The sequence below is a fragment of the Pollicipes pollicipes genome, unplaced genomic scaffold, assembly GCF_011947565.3.
Source record: "Pollicipes pollicipes isolate AB1234 unplaced genomic scaffold, Ppol_2.1 Scaffold_7231;HRSCAF=8579_pilon_pilon_pilon, whole genome shotgun sequence".
In the NCBI taxonomy this organism is placed as follows: Eukaryota; Metazoa; Arthropoda; class Thecostraca; order Pollicipedomorpha; family Pollicipedidae; genus Pollicipes; species Pollicipes pollicipes.
In genome coordinates this window covers 26,741,743-26,764,443 of record NW_023597034.1, presented here as the reverse complement: position 1 = coordinate 26,764,443, position 22,701 = coordinate 26,741,743, and the positions used below count along the sequence as shown (strand labels likewise).

At 47.0% G+C, this 22,701-nt stretch overlaps 1 protein-coding gene across 1 annotated transcript in view; it reads left to right on the top strand.

Annotated features, from left to right (window-relative positions):
- LOC119109919 (uncharacterized) overlaps positions 1–15,445 on the top strand; it is a 66,587-nt gene extending 51,142 nt beyond the window's left edge. Inside the window, exon 7 of the mRNA XM_037233665.1 lies at positions 15,385–15,445. Within this exon, the coding sequence (XP_037089560.1) occupies positions 15,385–15,445 (61 nt within the window). The remainder of the gene's footprint in view (positions 1–15,384) is intronic.
- The last annotated feature ends 7,256 nt before the right edge of the window (positions 15,446–22,701 follow it).

The following is a 22,701-nucleotide window of genomic DNA, read 5'->3' as shown; positions in this document are numbered from 1 at the left end:
GATATATCGTCCCCCAATTTCGCTAGCGTGCAGCTCAGAAACTAGAGAGGCTCGGATTTAAGAAGGGCAGGAATGTGAACGGTATCGAAAAATCTTCAGGATGGCTATTTCTGTTCAAAATCCCATCTAAATGTAGAACACTCCCTTTGAACTTGCTCCACATTTGCGTTCTTCATTTTCTTCTTTCTCGTCTTCTCCAGTCGGGTCCATGCATCGCCGCCATCTTCATTTACTGTGGCCCCTGATACTTTCCGCCTACTTTATCCATTCCTGCGCTTGGACCATGCCTATTGGTGTTTTCCACTTCACGCATGGCTCGGGTTTTTGGTTACCGGTTTTTTTCGTGTCATGTTTATTATACATCAAAATCACAAATGATACACAATTCACGCATGTGAGCATACAATTACCGCTAGTGAATCGTTTTCATGTGCATTTACATAATTCTCTAAAAAAATCGTAATGCTGCACCAACACGAGCTGGGATACACTTCACCGATCATTCACTCCTAAACTGCTGAACATCCTTCTCTTGCGTATTACCGCTGCTGTTGTTTTAATGCATCCAGTTGCCCCACTCCTTTGTCTCAAGCACATCAGCCGAATATGATACGAAAGCATCAAATATAAATTATTTTTGTTGGGCATAACAGGCATGCAGATAGTGGTTTCCAATAATGATCAATAAGCTGGTAACGGGTGACACATGAGTGCACCGAAGAGGGCAATGTGTGCATTTGGATGCAGGATGCATCCGCTCTGCACTACTTTTTTGCGCATGCAAATACCTTTTCTCAGAAGGCAGTACAGGTCTGCAACCAAGAAAATGATTGACTGGTACATTTGGTTCATTACCGTTACGACGCATTGGACTATCCACTATCCACCGTTACTACAGGAATTTGCTTGTAGGAATATAACGATTGGTAATCTGAAATTGGAACGATTGGAGTCAAGTTAGCCTTGCACAAATTTAAGCGATACACGAATTTTTCGACCACTCTTGTGGGGCTACACCCCCGCGCTCCTACCTTCTCAAAACAGTGGGTGTGATAGTGTCCATTCCCATTGTGTAGAAGTCTATTGAGATTGCTTTAGATAAGCAGGTAAGCTGTCCACGAAGATTCAGTTTTGGCATTGAGTTTCTAGACGTTGCTTTCAATGCTCAACAGACTCTCAGCAACAGCAAGATCAGTTTTTCAAGCATGCCCCTGAGTTTAATTTTCCATCGTGTTGGTATCATGCTGGTTAGCCCCAAGTGCTTAAGAATGTACTTTAATTGAACCTTCCTGCGAGTTTGCTAAATATAACCAACACGCCTTCATCATCAGCGATGTTACCCACGTGTATTATCTCACATTTGCGCGCACTTTCTTCAAATATGGATTTAGGGTCAAAATTGATGAGAGCGTCTAGCCACAGCAATGCCCTCCTACCAGGACATGAAATGGTGACCGCATTTGCCGCGAAACATTTGGCGTCTACTTGCCACGGGTTTCGGGATGGCGCGAGCTTTTTCAAGATGTCAGGTGGTACATGTTGCATCAGCTGTGTGTGGGACATGTTGTACCAGTGAAAACATGGGCTAGCGATTATGCTATTGACTGATCTACTGCCAATGACTGACTGGCATGGTTACCATGACTTTCCGTCGTTCAGACAATAGGTCTGCATTTACGGTAGCTATGAAGGCCCACAATTCCTGCTGATACACTTAAGCCTACGTATAGAAATAAACAGTAACTGATAGCAAAGGGCAGAAATCTGTCATGTGGCATGCGCGACGTAAGCTGTTGAGTGCATTCGCGAGGCATAAGTGCATTAATGCATTCTGCATATAGATAAGACAGTGTTAATAGCTTTATTCCTCGTGGAATAACCGGGAGTGAAAAATGCATTGATATTTTGGTTACATGTCTTTATCAAAACGAATATCGGTGGTGAATACAAAGCTGCCGCCGATCTACTCGATTTTTCAGGTTGTTTCATTGAAAGGTCGAGTCACAGTTTTTACAGGTCACCAACATTCAGGGTATTAACACGTGCATGAGTGGCCACCTGAATACCCTTTGCTCGGATGGGGTCAATCTGACCACTAAGATTTGACATGACCTTGCGGTCAAATAAGGTCAAACAAGGTCAAACTTCAGATGAGTGCCTTAGTGCCCCCAGACTTCTCTTGCAACGATCGTAAAGCTAGACACCTGTTAAAAGGTAAAAAAGCAGGCTAGTTTTGACCTCGGTTATAGATTCATGTCTGACCCTAGGGGAATGGAACCGGTTGTAATTCTAGATTCAATGGTTTATTGCCTAAGAAACTATCTCAGACATGTATGGCTTCCTCTAACAATCCGGTAGTGCACCACATTGAATGTGGCCCTAGAAATGCCCGTCGCTCACAACTTTGACCTGTCATAGGTCCGCGATCTTGCATTTTTGCCGCACCGTTCGAAAGTTATTCTGGAAAAACCTTTGGGGTTCATTCCCCCCACTCCCCCCCCCCCCCCCCCGGCTGAGCGCGGTCAAAATAAGGAGCAATTGCCAGACATCACTTCGATGCGCTGTATATTCAACTAAGAAGTAAAATACGCAAAAAATGCATGTACATGCAAACAACTTGAAATAAGCAGGCATCTGCATCACGCATTATTCATATCTGCAAGCAATTAAAAAACTCGCATCACGTATCACGCATCACTTATACATGCACACGATTCCAATTAAGCCGGCATCGCGCATCACGCGTCAGGTATTACTCATACATGTAAACGATTCTAAGCTAGCACGCATCGCATATCAAGGCAATAATCACCTTAGCATAATCGGCCATAATGAGCGCTGTACGTTGAGGTCTGGTCGCCGACTGCTTATAAGAATGGATTCACTCGTTTTTTTCTGTCTGGATGGTCCTGTAATCTGTAGATGACTTTGTGCTCTAAAAGGGGTACAGGGTCTGTACTTCTCTGGATCTCAGTCTGCGTTGTCTCAGTTATCAAAGCAAAAGGTCGCCGAAAGGGGTATTCTCTGTTTTGGTTTTAGTGTCTCGCAGGAATATATTGCATCTCAAGCGAATGGGATACATGGACTCCCCGACATAGACAAAACCCATCCGATGTATTTCACACAGTTTACAGTTAGTTTCGTAAACCACGTGTTTTTTGCATGCAAGCCCCTTGAAAGTCAGGGTTGCATATTTAACACATATTGCCGCCGGTATTCCCGTTTCCTGCCACCCATACCCCACGCGCTCTAGATTTTTATGTCACATCTTCCAGCATTCTACCTGAAAGTCGTGAACAATATGCATTGCCCGACAGCAAAGAGCACATTTTGGTTTATGCCTGTTTTTTCCTTTTGACTGCGTGATGACCTCTTAGAGCCCTTTGGAACATGTTACGAATTATATTGTGTTAAGTGGAAGCTGGGTACGCAGATTCGTAGTGTAGAATTGTATACCACAGATATATATAGAATATACCACAGTTGGTGGGCTAAAGAGCTCCGCTTCTAACGTTGTGCGGTTGCTCCTTCTTCTACCGTCACTAGTATGTCAAAATATAGAACCTTATTTCCACCCCTGTATGCTCCATGGTAAAGGCTAAATTGGAATGCCGAATGTTCATGACCTCTAAAATTTATTAAAGGGCGCGCTGCACGTGCGTGTCCATGCTCCAGCATAATCAATATATCTAGCTAACAATGCTGATTTTAACGGGCTGACAGCCAGGACCGTTGCACCAAATTGGTTAAATTGGGCATAACAATGATTGATAGTAGTCATCTCCGAACTAGAAAACATTATCCTGGAGACGCTCCTTGAAAAACCGCAGATATCCTCTTTTGATAAGCCGAAGACATCAATGTCATGGAATTGTCCGTCTACCTTGCCTTTTGTGGCAGCGATGGCCTAATTGACTGGTTCATTGCCGTATTAATTGATAACATCTTCAATGAAGAAAATACTGCTTTCTGATAACCCTTCTGCCTGTGAATGATCGAAAGCCTTTTTCAAAAGCCTGTAGCCAAGCCACATATGAGTGGGAACAAACCTCCAGAATTGGCTGAGGTTGGTTTCGATAAGAGCATGTAGCCTAAATATCAATGCATCTAACTCTCCATTCTCCTAGTAGTTCTATGAAGAACAATGCTAATAGTGCTGTGTCTTGTTTATGTGGCAATCATGACAATTTATGTGAAAATAGAGGCGAACGTCTTTCTTTACAGATTGTAATGCATTCAGCAATAAAGTAACACGTAAGACAGTAATACCCCAGCGGTTATAGTATGAGGAAACTCAGAGTAAAAACTGATACAGCTCTCCCTACTCTTCCTTACAGCTGCAGCACACAAACCACCATCGCGTCTTTTCTTGCTGAGAACCTTTGCAACGACCTTTGGAGTCTCCCCTCCCCACAGCAAGCTCATGATGCGAGGCTGTATGAGCTACAGCTGCACCGTCTGCATTGTGACACAAGGCGTGATGCAAATCGGTTTGGACACCAACAGAGTTTTGGCTGCCGTTATATCACATTTTGTACTTCTTTGCAGCCACATCTTAATCACAAGCAATACGCTGTTCAATATCGGATCCAGATTCCCCACCTCGCAGTTCTCTGCGGCGCTATACCAGGCGCTCAAGCCTTAATGCGTTTTGCTGCTAGGATTCCGCACACACTGCTTGAACGGTGACACCAACCCACACAAATGTTTATATATATATATATATATATATATATATATATATATATATATATATACATATGTGTGTGTTTATATGTATATGTATAGAGAGAGAGAGAGAGAGAGAGAGAGAGAGAGAGAGAGAGAGGAGAGAGAGAGAGAGAGAGAGAGAGAGAGAGAGAGAGAAGAGAGAGAGAGAGAGAGAGAGGAGAGAGAGAGAGAGAGAGAGAGAGAGGAGGAGAGAAGAGAGAGAGAGAGAGAGAGAGAGAAGAGAGAAGAGAGAGAGAGAGAGAGAGAGAGAGAGAGAGAGAGGAGAGAGAGAGGAGAGAGAAGAAGAAAAACCACCGACCTCAGGCCATCTATCTGTACACTCATCAGCCCTCTCACGGAGGCCTTTTCACCCAGAGAGACATCCACATCATCCTCACACTGCGGTATGTTCACGGCCAGATTGAAATGCTGAATGAACTCCTGATTTAAGCTAGACACCGAAGGTCATTTATTTGAACCCATGATTTCCTGAGCATTATGGTGGTCCTTTATTGTTATTTTTTTATCTCCCTTGACAGCCTTCTGATCGTGGCAAGCTGGATGCTAATCCTGGTTTCTTCAGCAGCTAGGTTTCCCGCTTCTTGTTAAATGCCCTTGTATCCCTCTCCTTTTTCTATCCAGATTTTCTTTGCATCCTACTTCCATTCTAGAGACAATCGCTGTTTCTTTTGCTGTATACATTCCTCGTCTTGCTTCTTGCATTGCCTATCAGTTAATCATCACGCTTTAGCCTTTTACTTTGTTCTAAAGCAATTTTGGTTGACTGCAGAATTTCGTCGTCTCCATGCGAACTGATAATCGGGCCTTTTTAGCTCAGTTCAGTTGATTTATTTTGGGAAGAAATGACCATGCGACATTTCACAGTTCTTAGATATGTTTTATCAATATTTCCTAGCCAACCGCAGCAGCTTCCAAAAAATCTTAATAATCAAGACCCCTAAAATGTATCTGGCAACCACGCCGTGACGTCACCACGGGGCTTCTCAACAATCCACGGCACTGTAAGCCGATAGGAAAAGGTCTTTTCAGAGGCGGTTTTGGAGGAAATTGAGAACGTAAAGACAGCTGGAACGCTTTCAGTACCAGGTAAAACGTGTGTTCTGCCGTACACCAAGTGTACTTTTGGAGTTTGATATTTTAGCTTCGAATTGCAAGCCATTTTGCATGGGTGTTGTGATGTTAACATAGGTGGCGTTACTTGTGCCAACACCTGGTTTCCAGATGGAGCTGGTGTTGTTCATGAGATCATAAGGCCTATCGGCTTTCTTCATGCTTATTTTTTGCTTCCCGAAGCATTCGGCGCATTTGAATGCAAGCCACGCTTGCTTGGTTTGAACTGTCTTAATATCTCGCATGAAAATTCATTTTATTTACTGTGGTTGGTCCCCAAGGCGCGATATTCTCAGCCCAGTTGTCCTGCCGTTCTGATCTAAGTGTCACAGAACGTTCCGTCACTTATTGACTTCACCTATATGTGTGCATCTGCTAAGTGTGACATTAAACTCGAAGTTTGGCAGCTGTTATGACTTGACTTGAAATGCGTGATATCGCACTTACAAGGCAAGGGTTTATCATTAAAAACGGCTACTTGGTTGCTTCTTGTTATCCAGGTAGGATAATGGTCGTGAAAGCTCGTATGCTCGTGTCAGATGATTCCATGTCTCCCGACGGCACCGAGTAACATTTTGAAACGAGGTTCCTTTGCTCTGTGCAGGTGTGGAAAGGCTGTGGACCACAAATGGGCTATTTTCCATTGTTTGGCTAACATGACAGGCTAGCCACTGAAGCGATACTTTGAGTTGCAGGGAAATGGCGGTGAGTGCCGCACAATTGTTTTCTTTTTTAAAAGGATTCTTCATGTGAACTGCCGAAAAACTTGATGTTGCCTAGACGGCTTTAGAGCACATGGCAGACTTACGCCGTCACTCATTTCGCCAGATTCCACCCACTGAAGCCCATAACGCATCACATTAGGTGAGCAGGTTGGTGGAAGAATATCTCTGGCACCAAAGACAACGCATTCTGCCGTGTATGAGATGGAGTTGGCCCTTTCCTTGAGGCACTTTGTGCCCTATTCCAACAAAATTTCCGAGGATGCTTAAGCATCTTTTCAAAAGTTGTTCAGAACCTTAAATGGTAATAAAAACGCTTATTGCAACGCATTTTCAATGTATTTAATAATCTGAGCTTATGTGGATCGATTATCACCCATGCAATCCTTGAAATGTGCTCTGATTTTTTATGATAGCATGCACAGCTCATAATGGAATTTCAGCAGCGTTTTGCTTTTTTACCCCATGAAGTGCATGGTCTCGTAGCGCGCCAAGAGCACATAAAGTTGAGAAAGGCCGTCGGGAGTTTATCCTCTTACCTGATATGAAATCTATATAAATATTATGTAATGTAATCTAAAGAAAACTAGCCCAAATAAGGCAAAGGAATCTGGTGCCTCGTGAGTACGTCACTGGTTGCCAACTTCCCATAACCTATGATTTAAATAACCCTGGCAGCCTCTCCGGTGGCTTTCATAAAAATCACCGTTTACCATCTTCAACATCCGTTTAACTGCTTACCGACCATGCTACATTCAGCGGCAACTGTGCTAAAATGTATTTTTGCACCATAGTTAACGCGAATGATAGCACCATAATGCTAAAACCACTAATGCAATTATCTTAAACACTGTGCTACTCAAAAAGTAACCTGACCTGAGCTATTCGTCGGAGAATCCGCGAGCTGCAAAAACTAGTTGCACTTGTATCCACATGAACCACTGAGTAGTGAGCAGCTGCAGCACGTATAGAGAAGATGTTCACCGCTAGCAGGTTTAATCCATCCGCGGATGCCGTTCGATCAACGATGGGAGCGGTGTCATGCCGATTTCGTGGTTTTGCAAATCAAACAGTTTATAAGAACTCTCACTTCTCGCTTTCTCAATCTAGTTATGTTCGTTGTAAATTTCAAATGAAGGCGAAGCCTTCCATAAAAAATGGTGTGGGTGTCGACATTGTGGGTGCATTGTTGAGCTATCTGTGTAAAAATTGTAGCATTTTCTGTTGATGACTAGCAATTGTGTTCAAACCATTGCTCGCTTCATCTATTGAAAGTCGTGTGTAGGGTTCTAGCGCCAACACAGCCGAACGCGGCCTCAGTATCGCTATGACTAGCAGCCGCCTTACCCCTTCCCTTCCCCCATTCGCCCCATATTAAAGTTTTGTTTACAATTTTTACAAAAAAAAGTTTACAATTTTGGAGTACGAGTTAAATTATTGCGAACATTAATCCTCGACTCACTAATGCTTAAGCCAAACCTTTGCACATGAATGGTAATGTTACGAGAAGTGGTGGGGAAAAAGAGCGATGCCACAAAAATTCGGAGACGTCGCAGCTTGCTACACACAAAGGCAGTCAAACAATGATTTTCGGCAGTTTGCTTTTTCTATTCGTCCTTAGTTTCTCAGAATAAATGTAGTTACCTAATCATTTTATTTCATTACGTCTCTTTTTTTATCAGGTCCAATACATATTCCTTGAATTCCATTCCAGTTATTCTTGTTAGCCGTTCGGGTCATTCGGGATGTGGTCGCACCCGATCACCACCAAAGACTTGACCGGGTCGCCTCATGACTGTATTAGTATGCGTGCACACGTCATAAAGTGCGAACCCACGCTGCTCGCGACAGGCTCGCTTTTTTAGCTGGCCGTCTAACGTTGGAAAATCAAAAAATATGCAGATATATATATATATATATATATATATATATATATATATATATATATATATATATATATAATCGAATAAGTGCAAGCTGGACCAAGTACGATTAAAACCCAGGTTAATTGGCATCTGGCCCTGGGTTTGTGACATCCAACGGGTTCATCCTTGAACCGTGATGGACCCTTGCGGGTCACTGGTGGTGCCTATCCCATAACAGCCTGCTCCCAGAGCGTCGCCGTCAGCTGCGCACACATGCCGCCGCTGTTGCCGGCCTCGTCCGTCTCCACCTGCACCGCACCTGCTGCGACCAACGGCACACCGCCAAACGCCGCAAAAGAATGTTACCGGTAAAAGCAAATGTCAGGTCGAGCGTCGCGCCAATGCCCATCACGACAAAGGTCAGCAATGACGGACCAGCGGCCCAGCGCAAGGGAACGCTTGGACCAGACAATCCTCGCAGGACTGATGGCATGACCCAGAGATTCATCGCTTGCAGCTGCAGCGTTCGGATGCTGGCAAAGCTGCATGCATTAGTCCTATTGGTACATAAAAATATCGCTTTCTGTAACAGAATCGCTATGGGATAGCCATGCAATGAATTTTAACGTGAATTTCGATCATTTCTCAGACCTTAAAAGGGAGTGTTCCAGATTTATATTGGGTTTTGTACAGAAACGGCCTCTTGAGTGTCCCTCGGCGCAGTTCACGGTCCTGTCCTTCTTAAGATCTAAAACTCTCTAGTTTCTGAACCAAACGCCCGCGAAGATGTGCAGACTAATTCGTGTAAATTATTTCAAGGTTACTCAGACACCCGTGGCGCCAAAATAACGTCACTGAAGCAGTCGAGTCGTTCATGCCTGACGTTCGTGAGCACGATTACCAGATATCACGGCCAGCAATTGGCTCTCGATCAACGTTGTACAGGCTGTGCAAACGCATTCATTTTGTGCTACATGATACAAGAAGTTGCACATTTTTCCTAGTTGTCACGGAAATAAGACTTGTTATCGAATCACTTAAAAACAGCGCTATAACCGAGTAGATAAGTACAGTTAAGCACCTTGAACTTAAAGACAAATACACAACAAAACCACGAGGAAGGGGCGTAACGCGAGCACGTAACGATGGTATAACTGCTGCTCCTGGCGGGCCAAACCCCGACGGAAGACAGCACCGGCTCCACCGGCACGCCGGTAGACAGCCGAATCCGCGTCCTTGCCGAATGTCCAGACCTCGCGCCGACGACTCCACGTCGTCACCCTCTGAGAGAACTGCACCCGGTGGCTGCTGCTGCCGGTGTCATGCTCCTTGGCAACGCTCCTTGCCGAATTCCAATGCCAGTGGGCTGACTGTCTCCGCCCGTGAAGCTCGCCGTCCACCGTCCACCGCCTGCTGCTCAACGGTCGCTGCCACATCTCCTGGAGCTCTTGACCAAGGTCGGTGACACCGGGTCCACGCCGGTCCGAAAGCTCTTCACCGGGCATTCCGTCTTCACTTCCTCTGATGGGCAGCTCTTGTTGGCAGGTGACGCAACAGCTCACACATAACGGTATGTCCCCGGTCACTCGCAGCAAGGCCTCACGCACGACCCCTTGCTAGCCCTCGGGTCACGGCCTGGGTCAACCCGCACAGAGGATGGCACTAGTCAAGTCTCAGCAGGTGTTCTGCGTCAACAAGGGGCCTCGAGTCGGCAAGGGGAGCATTTGCTGAACAAGGACGGGACTTGACCCCGGTGCCGGAGGGCTTCTTGCGTCGGCTGGGCACTCTAATAATGAAAGAGGGTACGATAACTTTGATGAAAGTGCGCAAGGAGACAAAAGAGTATATTCTGTCAGTCAAGACCCCGTTACCAAATAGGGCCCTCCACTCCACTCCATAGCAGCCAAGGGCTCGTTAATCCAAACTAAAGCATTTGTATCAATTATTGAACCCCTTGTTGCGCTAAGGAACGCCTTCGCGTCAGTGAGGGTCCCGGCGTCGATCCGGGGCCAACTGCCCAGGTCAGAGAGTTCCCCGCGTCAGATAGAGTACCAATGTGTGATGTATCCCTCTGAGGGCCTCCGGATCGACCAGGGGACTGACCAGGGGGCCCATGTCGCCAGCATTGCAGCTGGCGAGCATCTCACGCTGGGATGACATGGCCCTCCAGCCCCTGACCGGGCCCTGCCCACGGGCTTCTTGCCCGTAAAAATGTAAGGAGAAGGTAAGTGTTTAAAAAATTGAGCCGAAACGAGATCAAAAAGAAAAATGAGAGACCGTGCTTGCCTCAGGACGTCCATCCCCTTTGATAATCGACTAGCAAAAGAAATAAAATAAAAAAAAAGCTTTGAACTTGCCCGCACGCCCATTTTAGGAGCAAAAGCACCAATGGCGGGCGTTGCAGTTTCCGTGGAACCGAACGGCGTTGCGCGATGCAGATAACACCAGGCGGCGGGCACCAGGTGCGCTGGAGCAAAGGTCCTGAAATAACGCCTTCGAATGCCTTTGAAAATCGATTGGTATCGCTTAAAAATTATAATTCAGCGTTTACTGTATTTGTATAATTTTTAAGTTTTCCTCAAAATGGATTCAAGTTACAACAACACTAAATATACGGATTCTACATTTGTTCCTTTGGTTACACCGTCAGATTCCAACAACAGTTCGCAGTACTGTAAATGGTGCTCCGTTCCTAGTATCAATCTAAAATCGCACAGGTGAAATGTACGCCTGTAGCATTTTAAATACGTACGAATTGATGTCCTACAGCGTTCAAAGGTACCTCGTTCAGATGTCCACATTTTGTCCACCCGGTGGCCACCGCCTGGTGTTAGTCGCCTGGTCGACGCTGCGCGGCCCATCCGGACTGCAACGCCGGACGTCGGAGCCCTTGCTTTTTAAAGCTTCCGAGCGCATGTTCAGAACTTAAGTGAATATGTGTGTAATCGATTTTAAATGTCGGTTAAACATTCCCAGTCCCCAAAGTAACATGGGTTGGCCATGCTGATGCAAATTGCTATCCCATTTCGATCTACGACCTGCGTTCTCGTGGCTCTCACTATTCCTGTAGAACCCAGAAAGAAATCTAGCAGAGCCCCCGAATGCTACCGGTATAGAAAGGTTCCACTGGCTCATTTGTTGACTTCAAAGTACAATAGGAATGCATATTCCAGTGACTTCTGGCTTTTGTTCCGGCAAAGAAAGGCCATACCCGGTGATTCTGATTTTTTTGTGGGGGTTCATCATCAAGGAAATCTTTGTCAACCCTGTGACCCCTCCCCCTTCCATACCAAGTATCTCGCTGCACCCCTAGAAGTGGCTGGCATAAGCAGCAAACAGTTGGCGTTCCTGTAAGGCTTCTTGAAGCTCTTCAGGATATTCTTTGCATGGAAAGACCGCCACACCCAGGTCAATGGTGCACAACTGATGCATGCTCTACAAACTGTGTATCCTTGGATGCATTCAAGTTTTGTTTGAGAAACATGTGCCTGATGATTTCTGCGAAGTTGTTTTAACAGGAGATCCGGCGTGTTGTATTGATTTTCACACATGTGTTCTCATCAAGATTGTTCCCATTTATCTACATGGCAGTTTGCTCATCTCATCTCATAAGGTAGGTTCATTGTTCCTCATTGTAAAGCATAACACTTGATCCCTGCATATCCTACGTTTTTTCTACGTCCTCTTTGTCAAAAATGCGCAAAAGCACGCCAACTACAGCCTCCTGGTGTAGAAGCTGAGCCATGTTGACTACATTGTTCTATTGCTGGAAGGACGTCTTAAGCATTTTTCACGTAAACAAAGCCGTTGCGACGCCATCGATCAGTGATAGGGATACGAGGTTGTGAAGCCATCATGGCACTGAAGAAATGACTGGGAAGCCAAGCGTTTAATAACTGGTCCTCTCCCGAAAGATCACTGCTACGCAAATTCCTGGTATGCCTTTCGCTGCACCACTGCAAGGCCTGGGGGCGCGGGGACCGGAGAGCGGTGCGTGGACTGAGACCCATGACTTTTTGAAAGTCCCACATTGGCCCTCTGAGCGTTGACTGTAAAGGAATAATCTCACTGGCTATCTCCCTCTCCACTACCAACCTCAGAATAGGTCACTGGCTCCATTGTCTGCTTATAAAAAGGTCGTCTTTCCTACTGATGCAGGCAAAAACGATGCGCGTGGCTCACTGGTGTTGTGCGTTGATCCACTTCTGCTCCACCTTTTACACGCGCTCGGGTGGGGGTCAAATTGACCCCCCGAAGGTTTTTCCAGAATGGTTTCCGAACGGTGCCGTGTAGCCGCCCAAAATTATGCACAGCCGTAGACAATTGTATAGCAAATCATTTAAATTCAAGAAATTAGATATGCCTCGTAAAGTCGGTGACCTATGGCAGGTCAAAGTCAGACCATGGTTTCAGCGAAGTCAATTTCTAGAGAATCGTTCGATCTGATGCAGCAACGGAGTGTTAGACGAAACCACACATTTCTGAGGTGCTTTCTCAAGCAACAAAACCATTGAATGAGCAAATCAAATTGACCTAAGGTCAGGTATGAAGGTCAGACGAAGGTCAAAACCAACCCGTGTTATTCCCCTAGGGTTTGCTGTATGGGCTAGTTTCTGGTGTTCATTTCAAAATTATTGATAGCAGGAACCGCATTTTACGTCTTTCATAGACTTATTAGAGGTCAGAATAGGCCGTAGGAATAGGAAAAATAATATCTCTATTTAGCAACTATGCTTCTCAATACGTCATTGTTTAGTTTGTGATGAAACATTTGTATGACATTGAATTCCTGCCAAACTAGCCGTGCGATATATCTACTCTAGCCCTCACTTGCAGTGCCTCAAGCTCGCTGAGAGATGACTATGTCGGTACTGGAAGTGTTCGTAGAGCCAACTATGGTTAGGCGCTCGCGTTTGGCCCTTTCTCGTGGTGTTTTTGCATGGTTATACTTGAGTTTTAGATGTTTAGTTGTATTCACATACTCGATTGTGGCGCTATTCTCAAGTTATTAGATTGCAAGTATTATTTCTGTAATAACTAGCAGCCATGTCCAGCTTTTTATAGCATGTGGAACAAAACGTGATTCGTGACTGAAACTTGCACAGCTCGCTCAACAACGATTGGAAGCCTAGATAAGACATTTGACGTCCATGTTGACTGGAAATCGCGCTCGTGTACGCCAAATCTGAACGGCTCGGCGATCACATTTTTATTGGCCTTGAACGCCTCATGGCTTATGGGGTGGCGGGACTTTAATGAAGTCGCTCTGTCGTCACACATGCCTGGATGGCTCCGAAATAGTCTGCGTATCTTTCCAGTTGTGTAGCTCAGAAATTAGAAGCCTTGAGTTTGTAAGAGAAGTAGGGCTGTGATCTGCACCGAGTTATCTTCTAAATGACTATTTTCAGTTCAAAACCCAATGCAAATGTAAAACACTCCCACTTGAATCTAGGTACGAAGGCACGGATGACGTAGAGCTTACTCGGCCAGTACAGGGGAATACCGCCGAGCGGTCTTCTGAATTTCCCAGCAGCGTCTTGCAAGTATCTGAAGCAATGAAATGCTACTCATGTGACGGAGCTTCAGCATCGTAAAAATTGTGGATAGCGGCAACAAATTGGCGGTTCGTTGCTGAGAATCTTAGTAAATAATATTTTCTATCTTGCAAGAATGCTGCTGTTATAAGTGGACTGTTGCCCTGCCCGATGTCCGTGGGGTACGTCCCCCCCCCCCCCCCCCGTCCACTAGTGGCGGACGCCACCGTCACATAGCGTCACTTACGGGTTGCTTTTCCAATGTCATTGTACCCAGACCATTTTCCGTGAAACGCACTCGGAAGCTCACGCTATCTTAACAGCTTTGTGCATTTTCACCATCATTGGCTCGACGATTTCGTTACCTTTCGCAAGCAACGCACGCGGTTGCCACGACTCTCTGTCGATTCCACGCCCGGTTGAAGTGCATAACAAATCAAGCATCGTGACGTGCATAGTTTTGTTTCTGCACAGCGGGTGAACTGGACATTCATGGGCTGCGTGCAAACTGTCATGCTGCACTTTTGCCCGGGCTGCACCCTGAAACGTGGACGCATTGGTCCGTCGCGTTTACACGTTTATCTCGGGAAAATGTGACGCGCCTTGTCAGATATTTATGCAAACATCCAGAAATGTTGAATGAGTTTTTAGGAAATGCCAAGAAAGGGAAGTCAGTCGCAAACATATTGATGTGTCCTCAAAGTAACAAACATGAAAGGTGCGAGCCGTGCGCCAGGAGAGGGTACTATGACTCGGGACATGTAAGGTAGTGTAATCTGTTAGTGTTCTGGGTTTTAGGAACTTCTTTTCTAGGCACAGCTACCAGGGTATGCGACCAGGAACGTTTGGGGCAGTGGTTTCAGCTTTCAGTCACATCCGGTTAATGTTTAAACGCAGGCAAAGCGATCATTATGCCTACAACCTGACAATTATTTATGGGATATCAAGCATTGCGCCATTCAGACCACAGATGCGTACTTAAATTGGACCCCTTCCGATCGAAAGAAACTACATCCCATTCAGTTGTCAATGTACCCAGTGGCCGTACTGAAAATTTGATCCAACTGGTCGACAACGAAAAGCTCGCAGGGAACTGCGACACACGGCAAAGACAACTGTTGCGTACCTCATGTGAGACGGGGGCATCATAAGACGTGCCGCATGTGTGCCTGTTGAAGTAAAGGACGGACAGACGGTGCGTTGCTACTGGCCGTGCTAAATGTATCGCAACACCAGCCACGTCCTCGGCTTCAATAAATCCTGACAGGCCCCAGTGGTGACAAATCCGCACAATTCCCATGCTAATAGTTCGATCTATTACTCGGACAAGTTTGAGGGAGGCGGGAGTGAGGCGCCGCGTGAGCACGAGACGCCGCTGTCCCCGTTTCCGGTGCGTGACACCAACCGATGCGACGCCAGCAGATGGCGCGCGCAGGCCGCCCACCTCGCTCTGAGGGCGATCCCGGGATTCGACGGAGATTAGCTGCATTGAAACTGCTGACGACGAGCCCGTGTTGTACATTTATTACCGGGCTGCGTTGGCGTTGGCTGATTCAAACGACTGGGCAAATAAAGCCGCCGCATTTGTTCCAGCTGGAAGCGTCTCAGGTATGCGCAAGCATGGCGCATTTGCAGTCTAATTTCATGTGTCTTGAAGGAGAGCCGAGGTTAGCCGGCCCTGGTGAATTATTGTGAGCGGGATGTACCAAAGTGGACGAAATTCGTTGGTTCGGTCTATTCGCTGAACCAATTTTTACTTGCTGTGATACTACATGTCAATTCACCAAATCAGTTGCTGCCACTAAGATTTGTAGTAATCAAGAGCTTGCGGGTCGGCTAAAAACCATGGTCTAAAGCGCGGATTTCCTCCCGATTATGCACTGACGTTCCAAGTGTGCTTTATTGAATGCGTTACTTTGCGTGCTTTGTGCACACAAAGTGCGCGATGGACACTTTAGTGTGCTTTGTGTACTTAGTGGGGCCTGTCAGTTTTCACAACTCGTTCGCTTTTAGCACTTATGAGTCACTTTAAAGCCCGAATCGTAAATATTATATTTGTGAGGAAACTCCACAACGAGCACCGTAAGCAGGATTTGCAAAGTGGTGTTCTAGCGACCAGAAAGATCACTGTGATTATGCAACTATTAAAAACGAATTACTGGTTATGAACCACGTGTTTGATGGTTAGCTGATAAGCTCACGCTAAATGCCTGCATGAAACGCGCGACAAAAATTTCCAGTAAATCCTAAATGGGGCCTAAAGTTAAGTCTGCTGCAAAAATATTATAATTTGCCGGGTTTGCGTGAGAAACTGGAACTACCATCAGCCTCTACCTCCTACGCCACCAGACACTGGCGTTCACCCATGGGTTACGGTATTAGGCGAGTCAGGAGCCCTGTCTCGCTTCTTTCACAGCAACAGCGCATGCGAACCACCGAAAGCGCCAGAATGTTTTGCCACCCGATATGTATGTACTATCCCCTTACCACCGATACCACCGATATGTATGTACTATGTATATATGTATGTATCCCCTTCCCCTCCCTCCCGTTGCAATGTGTATGGTCGGAGACAACCTGCTTTTACGGCACACACACACACACACACACACACACACACACACACACCACACACACACACACACACACACACACACACACACACACACACACACACACACACACACACACACACACACACACACACACACAACACACCACAACACACACACACACAACACACACAACACACACACACACAACACACACACCACACACACACACACACACACACACACACACCACCAACACACACACACACACACACACACACACACACACACACACACACACACACACCACACACACCACACCACATTGCAATGGCCTCCGGTGGAGCGGTATTTGCGTCATGTTTTGGCCGGGTATTGGAGCGGGTATTTGCTGGAGATCTCGTCACGGGAGGGGTGTGAACGGCTCTTTGGTTGGTGGATAACTTGTTCGTGCACGTTTAATGCGCTGATCTTGTGGTCTGGCGTTTATGATCTAAGTAATCTAAGTGGCATCTGTGTCTGATGCGTTTTTACGCGCCTTTTGCTGCTAGCTCTGGCTCCGCCTTCAGAGCCGGCACAGGTTGCGTGAAAAAAGCCTAGCGAATTTTTCGTTGTGGTGTGGAATGCAATCTTAGATATACAAACTTTTCCATATGATCCTCACTATGTTTGCACTATTGTGGAAACTTGCACGCGCCAAGACAAAGAGGCGCAACGATCAGGATGCACACAAATGCACGTTCGTGTCAAATTTTGCTTCCTTGAATCTAGAGAAAATTTGACAGGCTGGAGCCCAAAGCGGTCAGAAGCCCAAAAAACCTCAGATACTGCATCACTGACCTTAAAACAATGGCACATCTTGGTACGGTTCTCAAATACCTTTTTTTGGACACTCCGTGTGTCACAAGAATGCCCAGAGTCATAAATCAATCTACACTCCCTCTTGAGCTTTGAGAAAGTCTTTCGCGCTATGGGTCGTTCTCACCTAGTGTTCAAAATGGTCAAACTTTTGTCACGTCGCACATAGTTCTGTAAATGTTTGTGTTCATCACAAAATCGCCCCCAACCACCAGGTAATGTAGCAAGTTTTACTGTCTAACTATTGGGCTAGCTCTGAACAGAATCCTGGCATGCCTTTTGTTACTACGGCATAGGTCGGGTACACCCCGCTGCCCTGTCCAGTCTTCTAAACGGAGCCCTACTTTTAGTTCTCTTGGATGCACCACTTATCGCATTTATGCTTTTCACTTATTATGCAGGGAACTTTTCCCATTCTGGGGGACCATTCCAGAGGATGAATTCTTTCCAGCAGCCTGTCAGAAACGCATGGGATGCTTCAGCTCCCCGCGTGCTCCAACTGGGTGGGGGGGGGGGGGCATGTCGCCCAAAGCCCCTGGGTACGCTCCCGGGCCATCAACTACCACGGGCCGCTTTCTTCAGTCCAGTGGGTCTGTAGGTCCAAATGTCGTAAACGGTATGTCTAGGGCGCGCCTATTATAGACCACCCATAGGCACCCAGTGCAGGTCTTCTCGCAGATCGCCGGTGGTCTCTTTACGGCAGAGGGGGTTGCTAGTAACCTACCAAGTGGCCTCGTAGTATTCCCGGCCCAGCAGGCCATCAGCCACCTTTGAAGGCCAGCAAAGGCCTGCATGCCACAAACAGGGCTCTCGATGATGACGCCCCGTGTGTGAGGGACTCACGAGCCCGCAGTAATGTGCGCCTTCCGTGGACGGGTCTCTCCGCAACCTTAGCATGTATCTTTTTTCCTTTCCGTCAGAGCCCTCCACACTGTGCCGGCTGAGGCCCATGATCTGTTGAGAAAGGGACTGCAATTTTGGACCCACAAGAGGCGCATTTCGACACCGGGACTGATCCATTTTTAGATATTACGTTTAACTCGAAACTGTTCCGGTTGTTGTCCACACACCGCTTAAGTACCTAAGTATTTGTAGACAAATGATTACGTGCCTACAAATGGTTGGACGAAAAGTGGGAGGCCTGCAAAGACGCCAGCATCCGACCAGCGTCGATCTCGCACCGTTGACTGGTATGGAGATGGCTCTCAGGCGACTGGTAATGCGGTGGTGCGGTTCCCGCCCCGGCGGGATGCGGGCGGGTGACGGCCACGTGCTCGGCCGCCGGCAGAGGGCGGCGCGCCGGCGGCGCTATGGCAACGGCGCCAGGCCGAGGCCGGCGTGACTCTGCCACGCTCCGCTCTCGCAGCCTGCCCATCGATCGACGACCGACGGGGGGGGGGGGCGAAGTGGGTCAGCGTTCTTGCTGGCCTACGGCTCGATACTGGCGCAGCTGTGCGTGCGTGGATGTTCCCGCGTGACCCTGGCCGGTCAGTCGCCGACTCCCTGACCGGCACGGGGCTCGCGACGCGGGGTCGGGAGTGCGGCAGCGGCGGTCAATGACCGCTCGCCGGCAGCGCCCCTCCGCGGCGCGCGCGGCGGCCGCGGCGGCCGGACCGGAAGAGCGGAACGTCCGGGCGGCAGCGGGTCAAGGACGCCGGCCGCGGCGCCGGCCGACCCCTGCACCTGCGGCTCCAGCGGCCCGGGCCGCGAGCCGCAGCCGCCGGGGGATCGGGGTCACGCTGGCGCGCGGCGCCGCCCCGCCCCCGGCCGCGCCCCTCCTGCAGACGCCGCCGCAGCCCCGGCACGCAGAGCGTTGGACGGCCGCTGACCAATCACGGAGGCGAACGGCCATGTCACAGCCTCAGCAAGCGTTGTTAACTGGGAAATAACGCTGGTATAGATGTTCACAGATGCACGTTTGCATGGCAGCTGCACAAGCAACACACGGCCTTGCAGTGTACGATGTCTACGCTTTGGGTTGGCGCGTGTTTACTAGACGAAGGCCGCCGCCAGTTGTTAACTCACAAAATGTTCTGTGGCTGCACGAATTTCCTGGACCAATAAAAGAAATACTTATCATGGGACGAGCGGGTGGTGAATGACGTCATACATACGGAATGCGTAATCAGTGCGTGGATTATATCAAGGCATGAGCTAATGAAGCTCCACACATTATTCATTTTCGGTGGCTTCCTTCCCAGGACGTATTGCAAACAGCGTAGGGATTTTTGGGTGGACATTTGGTCACGATGGACTGCTCTAGACGATTCCAGTTGTGTGCCTTTTTTGAAAGACCGTCTCTCGGAGAAAAACCTCTAGAGCATATCCATTTTTGCGTTCTGTCTTCATTCACAGGGGTTGAGAGCGGTACTTTCCAAAGATTGTGGCGCTCTACAGTACCATTTTTTCCAACATCGCCACTAGTTAACTTTAATTTATGGAAAACTATGGAAGGGCATTCTTGAGCTCGCCACGTGTGAAGATGGCGCGATGTCTGTCCATAGACCAGACCATGGGCTAAACCGCTGCGATAATGCACACACCGCCGGGGGATACGCACTTCCGGCCTCCATCGGGTCCGTATTAAGTAAAAAACTGGCAGGGTTATCGCAGAGCAGAGGGAAATCCAGCAAGAAGGGAGTTACGTACCAAGTGAGCCACCAATGTGCTCCAAAACTCTGCACAGTTAACTGAACTTATTATTTTTGAGCAGACGCAGTTGTCTTGTTTTTCTGAAGGTCGTTTTGGATACCGCACAGTTATTTAAAAAAGAACACTATTTTGGGAAGGTGTGATTATCTTGACATTTGCTTAAAGTTTGTTTGGAGATAAATCTTGTGCAAAAGGAAATTATTGCCGCTGGTGATATAATGCCAAGGGGTCGTGAGTGGGGAGAGGTAGATCTGTCGAATCGTGAGCCAGTGGTGTATTCAAGCAGTGATCATTGTATTCGTCCTCTGCCCCCCCCCCCTTATCAAACTTATTGCATGTTGTTATAGTCACACCAGAGCCATTTTACGCCATCGACCGACGGAGGGGCCTGACATTTCCTCCCTTACCAACATTTGAGCTAAGATTGTCACCTAAGGTATGTAAACGTATCTTTTTTAGGTTCCAGGTGAAGAGGTAGCCTTACCAGTCACAAAAGTGACCTTAAATAGACCATATCAGAAATGAAACGAAATGTTCTCGCCGATTGATTTCCAAGCCAAAAAACAAAACGTAATTCCGTGAGCATCAGCTGTTCACTGCCGTCTTCCGCTTCCGGGGCTTTCTGATTTCTGGGATTTCGGTCAGCTTATTTACCCCTCAGATCTCGGAAATATCATCCCAACTGAAATTTCCATCGGAATGTATGATGTACGTTCGAACAGCCGGTCGTTGCCATCCTGGACAAGGTGCGGTGCGGCGGAAACCACCGTCCACTGATACAGTGATCATTGTGTAACCTATTTAACTGTGCTTGTTTTCTTTTTGGGTCAGTTTTGGGCCCCTGAGATCAAGCTAGGTTATTGTGGTCACGCATGCTTTGTATCGCTGTGCGATGTTCATACTTCTGCTGCGATCGTCGGAAAAAACGTACTTTGAATTTTCGGAAACAATTTCATTCCGACCAATTTTGATGGTATACGTTTTATCTTTGAAAGGCCAAGGTAAAAAGTTTTTTATGGGACCAAATATTTCCGCTATCTGTTACATGATAACAACCATCGTTACGACAAGATGGGTAATATTCGGTGCGATGTGACGAGCTCTACACATGAAACTTTGACCAAACATTACACATGAGACCAAACGTTTCCTCCGCCATAGCACCACTGACGTTGGGAAGAGATTGGGCGGAATATGACGATCTTTTTTAGGTAACGCATATTTGAAACTTTGTGAAACACTTGTGCCAGACCCATTGACGTCACAGTGTCTTACAATGCATTACAACATTAATCATGATGTGGATGTTGCGCAGTGAAGAGCAATAATGAACCAGCGCACTCAAGGTATACCAGACGCATGTTACAAAACAGTCACAATTAGCAGGCGTTGGCAGAGCACCTTAGGTGTTGCATGCTGGTCAATGATTTAAGGCTTTGCTCCCGTTTGGCATTTGGAAGATGAGTGTGGCTTGCATGCAAGTACCCCTGAGCACAGCTAGGTGAAAACATGAACGATCACAACTAAAACACCTTTGCACCAACCGCAACGCACGCTATGCCTGGTGGTATTAAAGGAAGTCTTCCGCATTTGTATGGGGCTTTGAACTGAAATAGCCATCTGGAAGATCATTCGGTGCAGTTGATAGCCCTACCCTTCTGAAGACCTAAACCCATGTAGTTCCTTGGCTACACGGCCACCAACATATGCAGACTATTCAAAGATAACCCGGACATCTACAACGCCATAATAACGTCATTCAAACCTTGTCATTCTATTGGCCATTCGTTGATCAAGGCCACAAAAGGTATAACCTTTAAGTCGCTCACATATGGCGTTCGTGAGCACGGTTTCTAAATATAGCGTTCGCCAGTTGGTCTCAATCAAGTGTGCAAGGTACGATGACGCCGTCAGAGTAACGTATTGGGGAGCATATTTACTACATGGAGAAACTGTGTTATCCACAGTAGTCTTTTCCAGTTGTGAGTATACCAGTATCTATATGTTAGTATATTTCAGCACATCTGATGCTTGCTTTCATGTATTGAAATGTGGAACATTCCCTTCAAAGAAATGTTCTAAATTTGAAGATATCGAAGGAAGCATCAGATAGGATGAAATAAGCTCACGTATACCTATTGGTATAGTGGAAAAGAGTGCTCTAGACAACACATTTTCCCTGTGCAGTAAATATGCTCCCTAATACGTCATTGTTTGGTTACGTCATCGTACCTTGCACAAAATTCATTGAGAGCCAATCGACGGAGGCTAAATCTGGAAATCGTGCTCACAAATGCCGGGGTATGAACGACTCGACAACTATAGTTTTCTTGGTCTTGATCGCTGTGGCTACTGCAGTGACGGGATTTGGATGACGTTATTATGGCGTAATAAGTGCTTAGGTGGTCTTGAAATGATTTTCCAGAAATAGTCTCACATCTTCGCCAGCGTGTCGAGGAAGACACATACAAATAATTCGACCGAGAACATGCGATCATCATGCCATGCTAGAAAAATGCACGCCTGTGGTGCCCCAAACATGATTTTCGATTAAAAGTTCAGGATAAGCCCCCCCCCCCCCTTGCGATATTCTGCACACACCGCTGTCGTGAACAATGCCTTTACTTGCTGGATTAGGTATATGCATAATACACTGCATTGCGGGTGGCTAAACAAA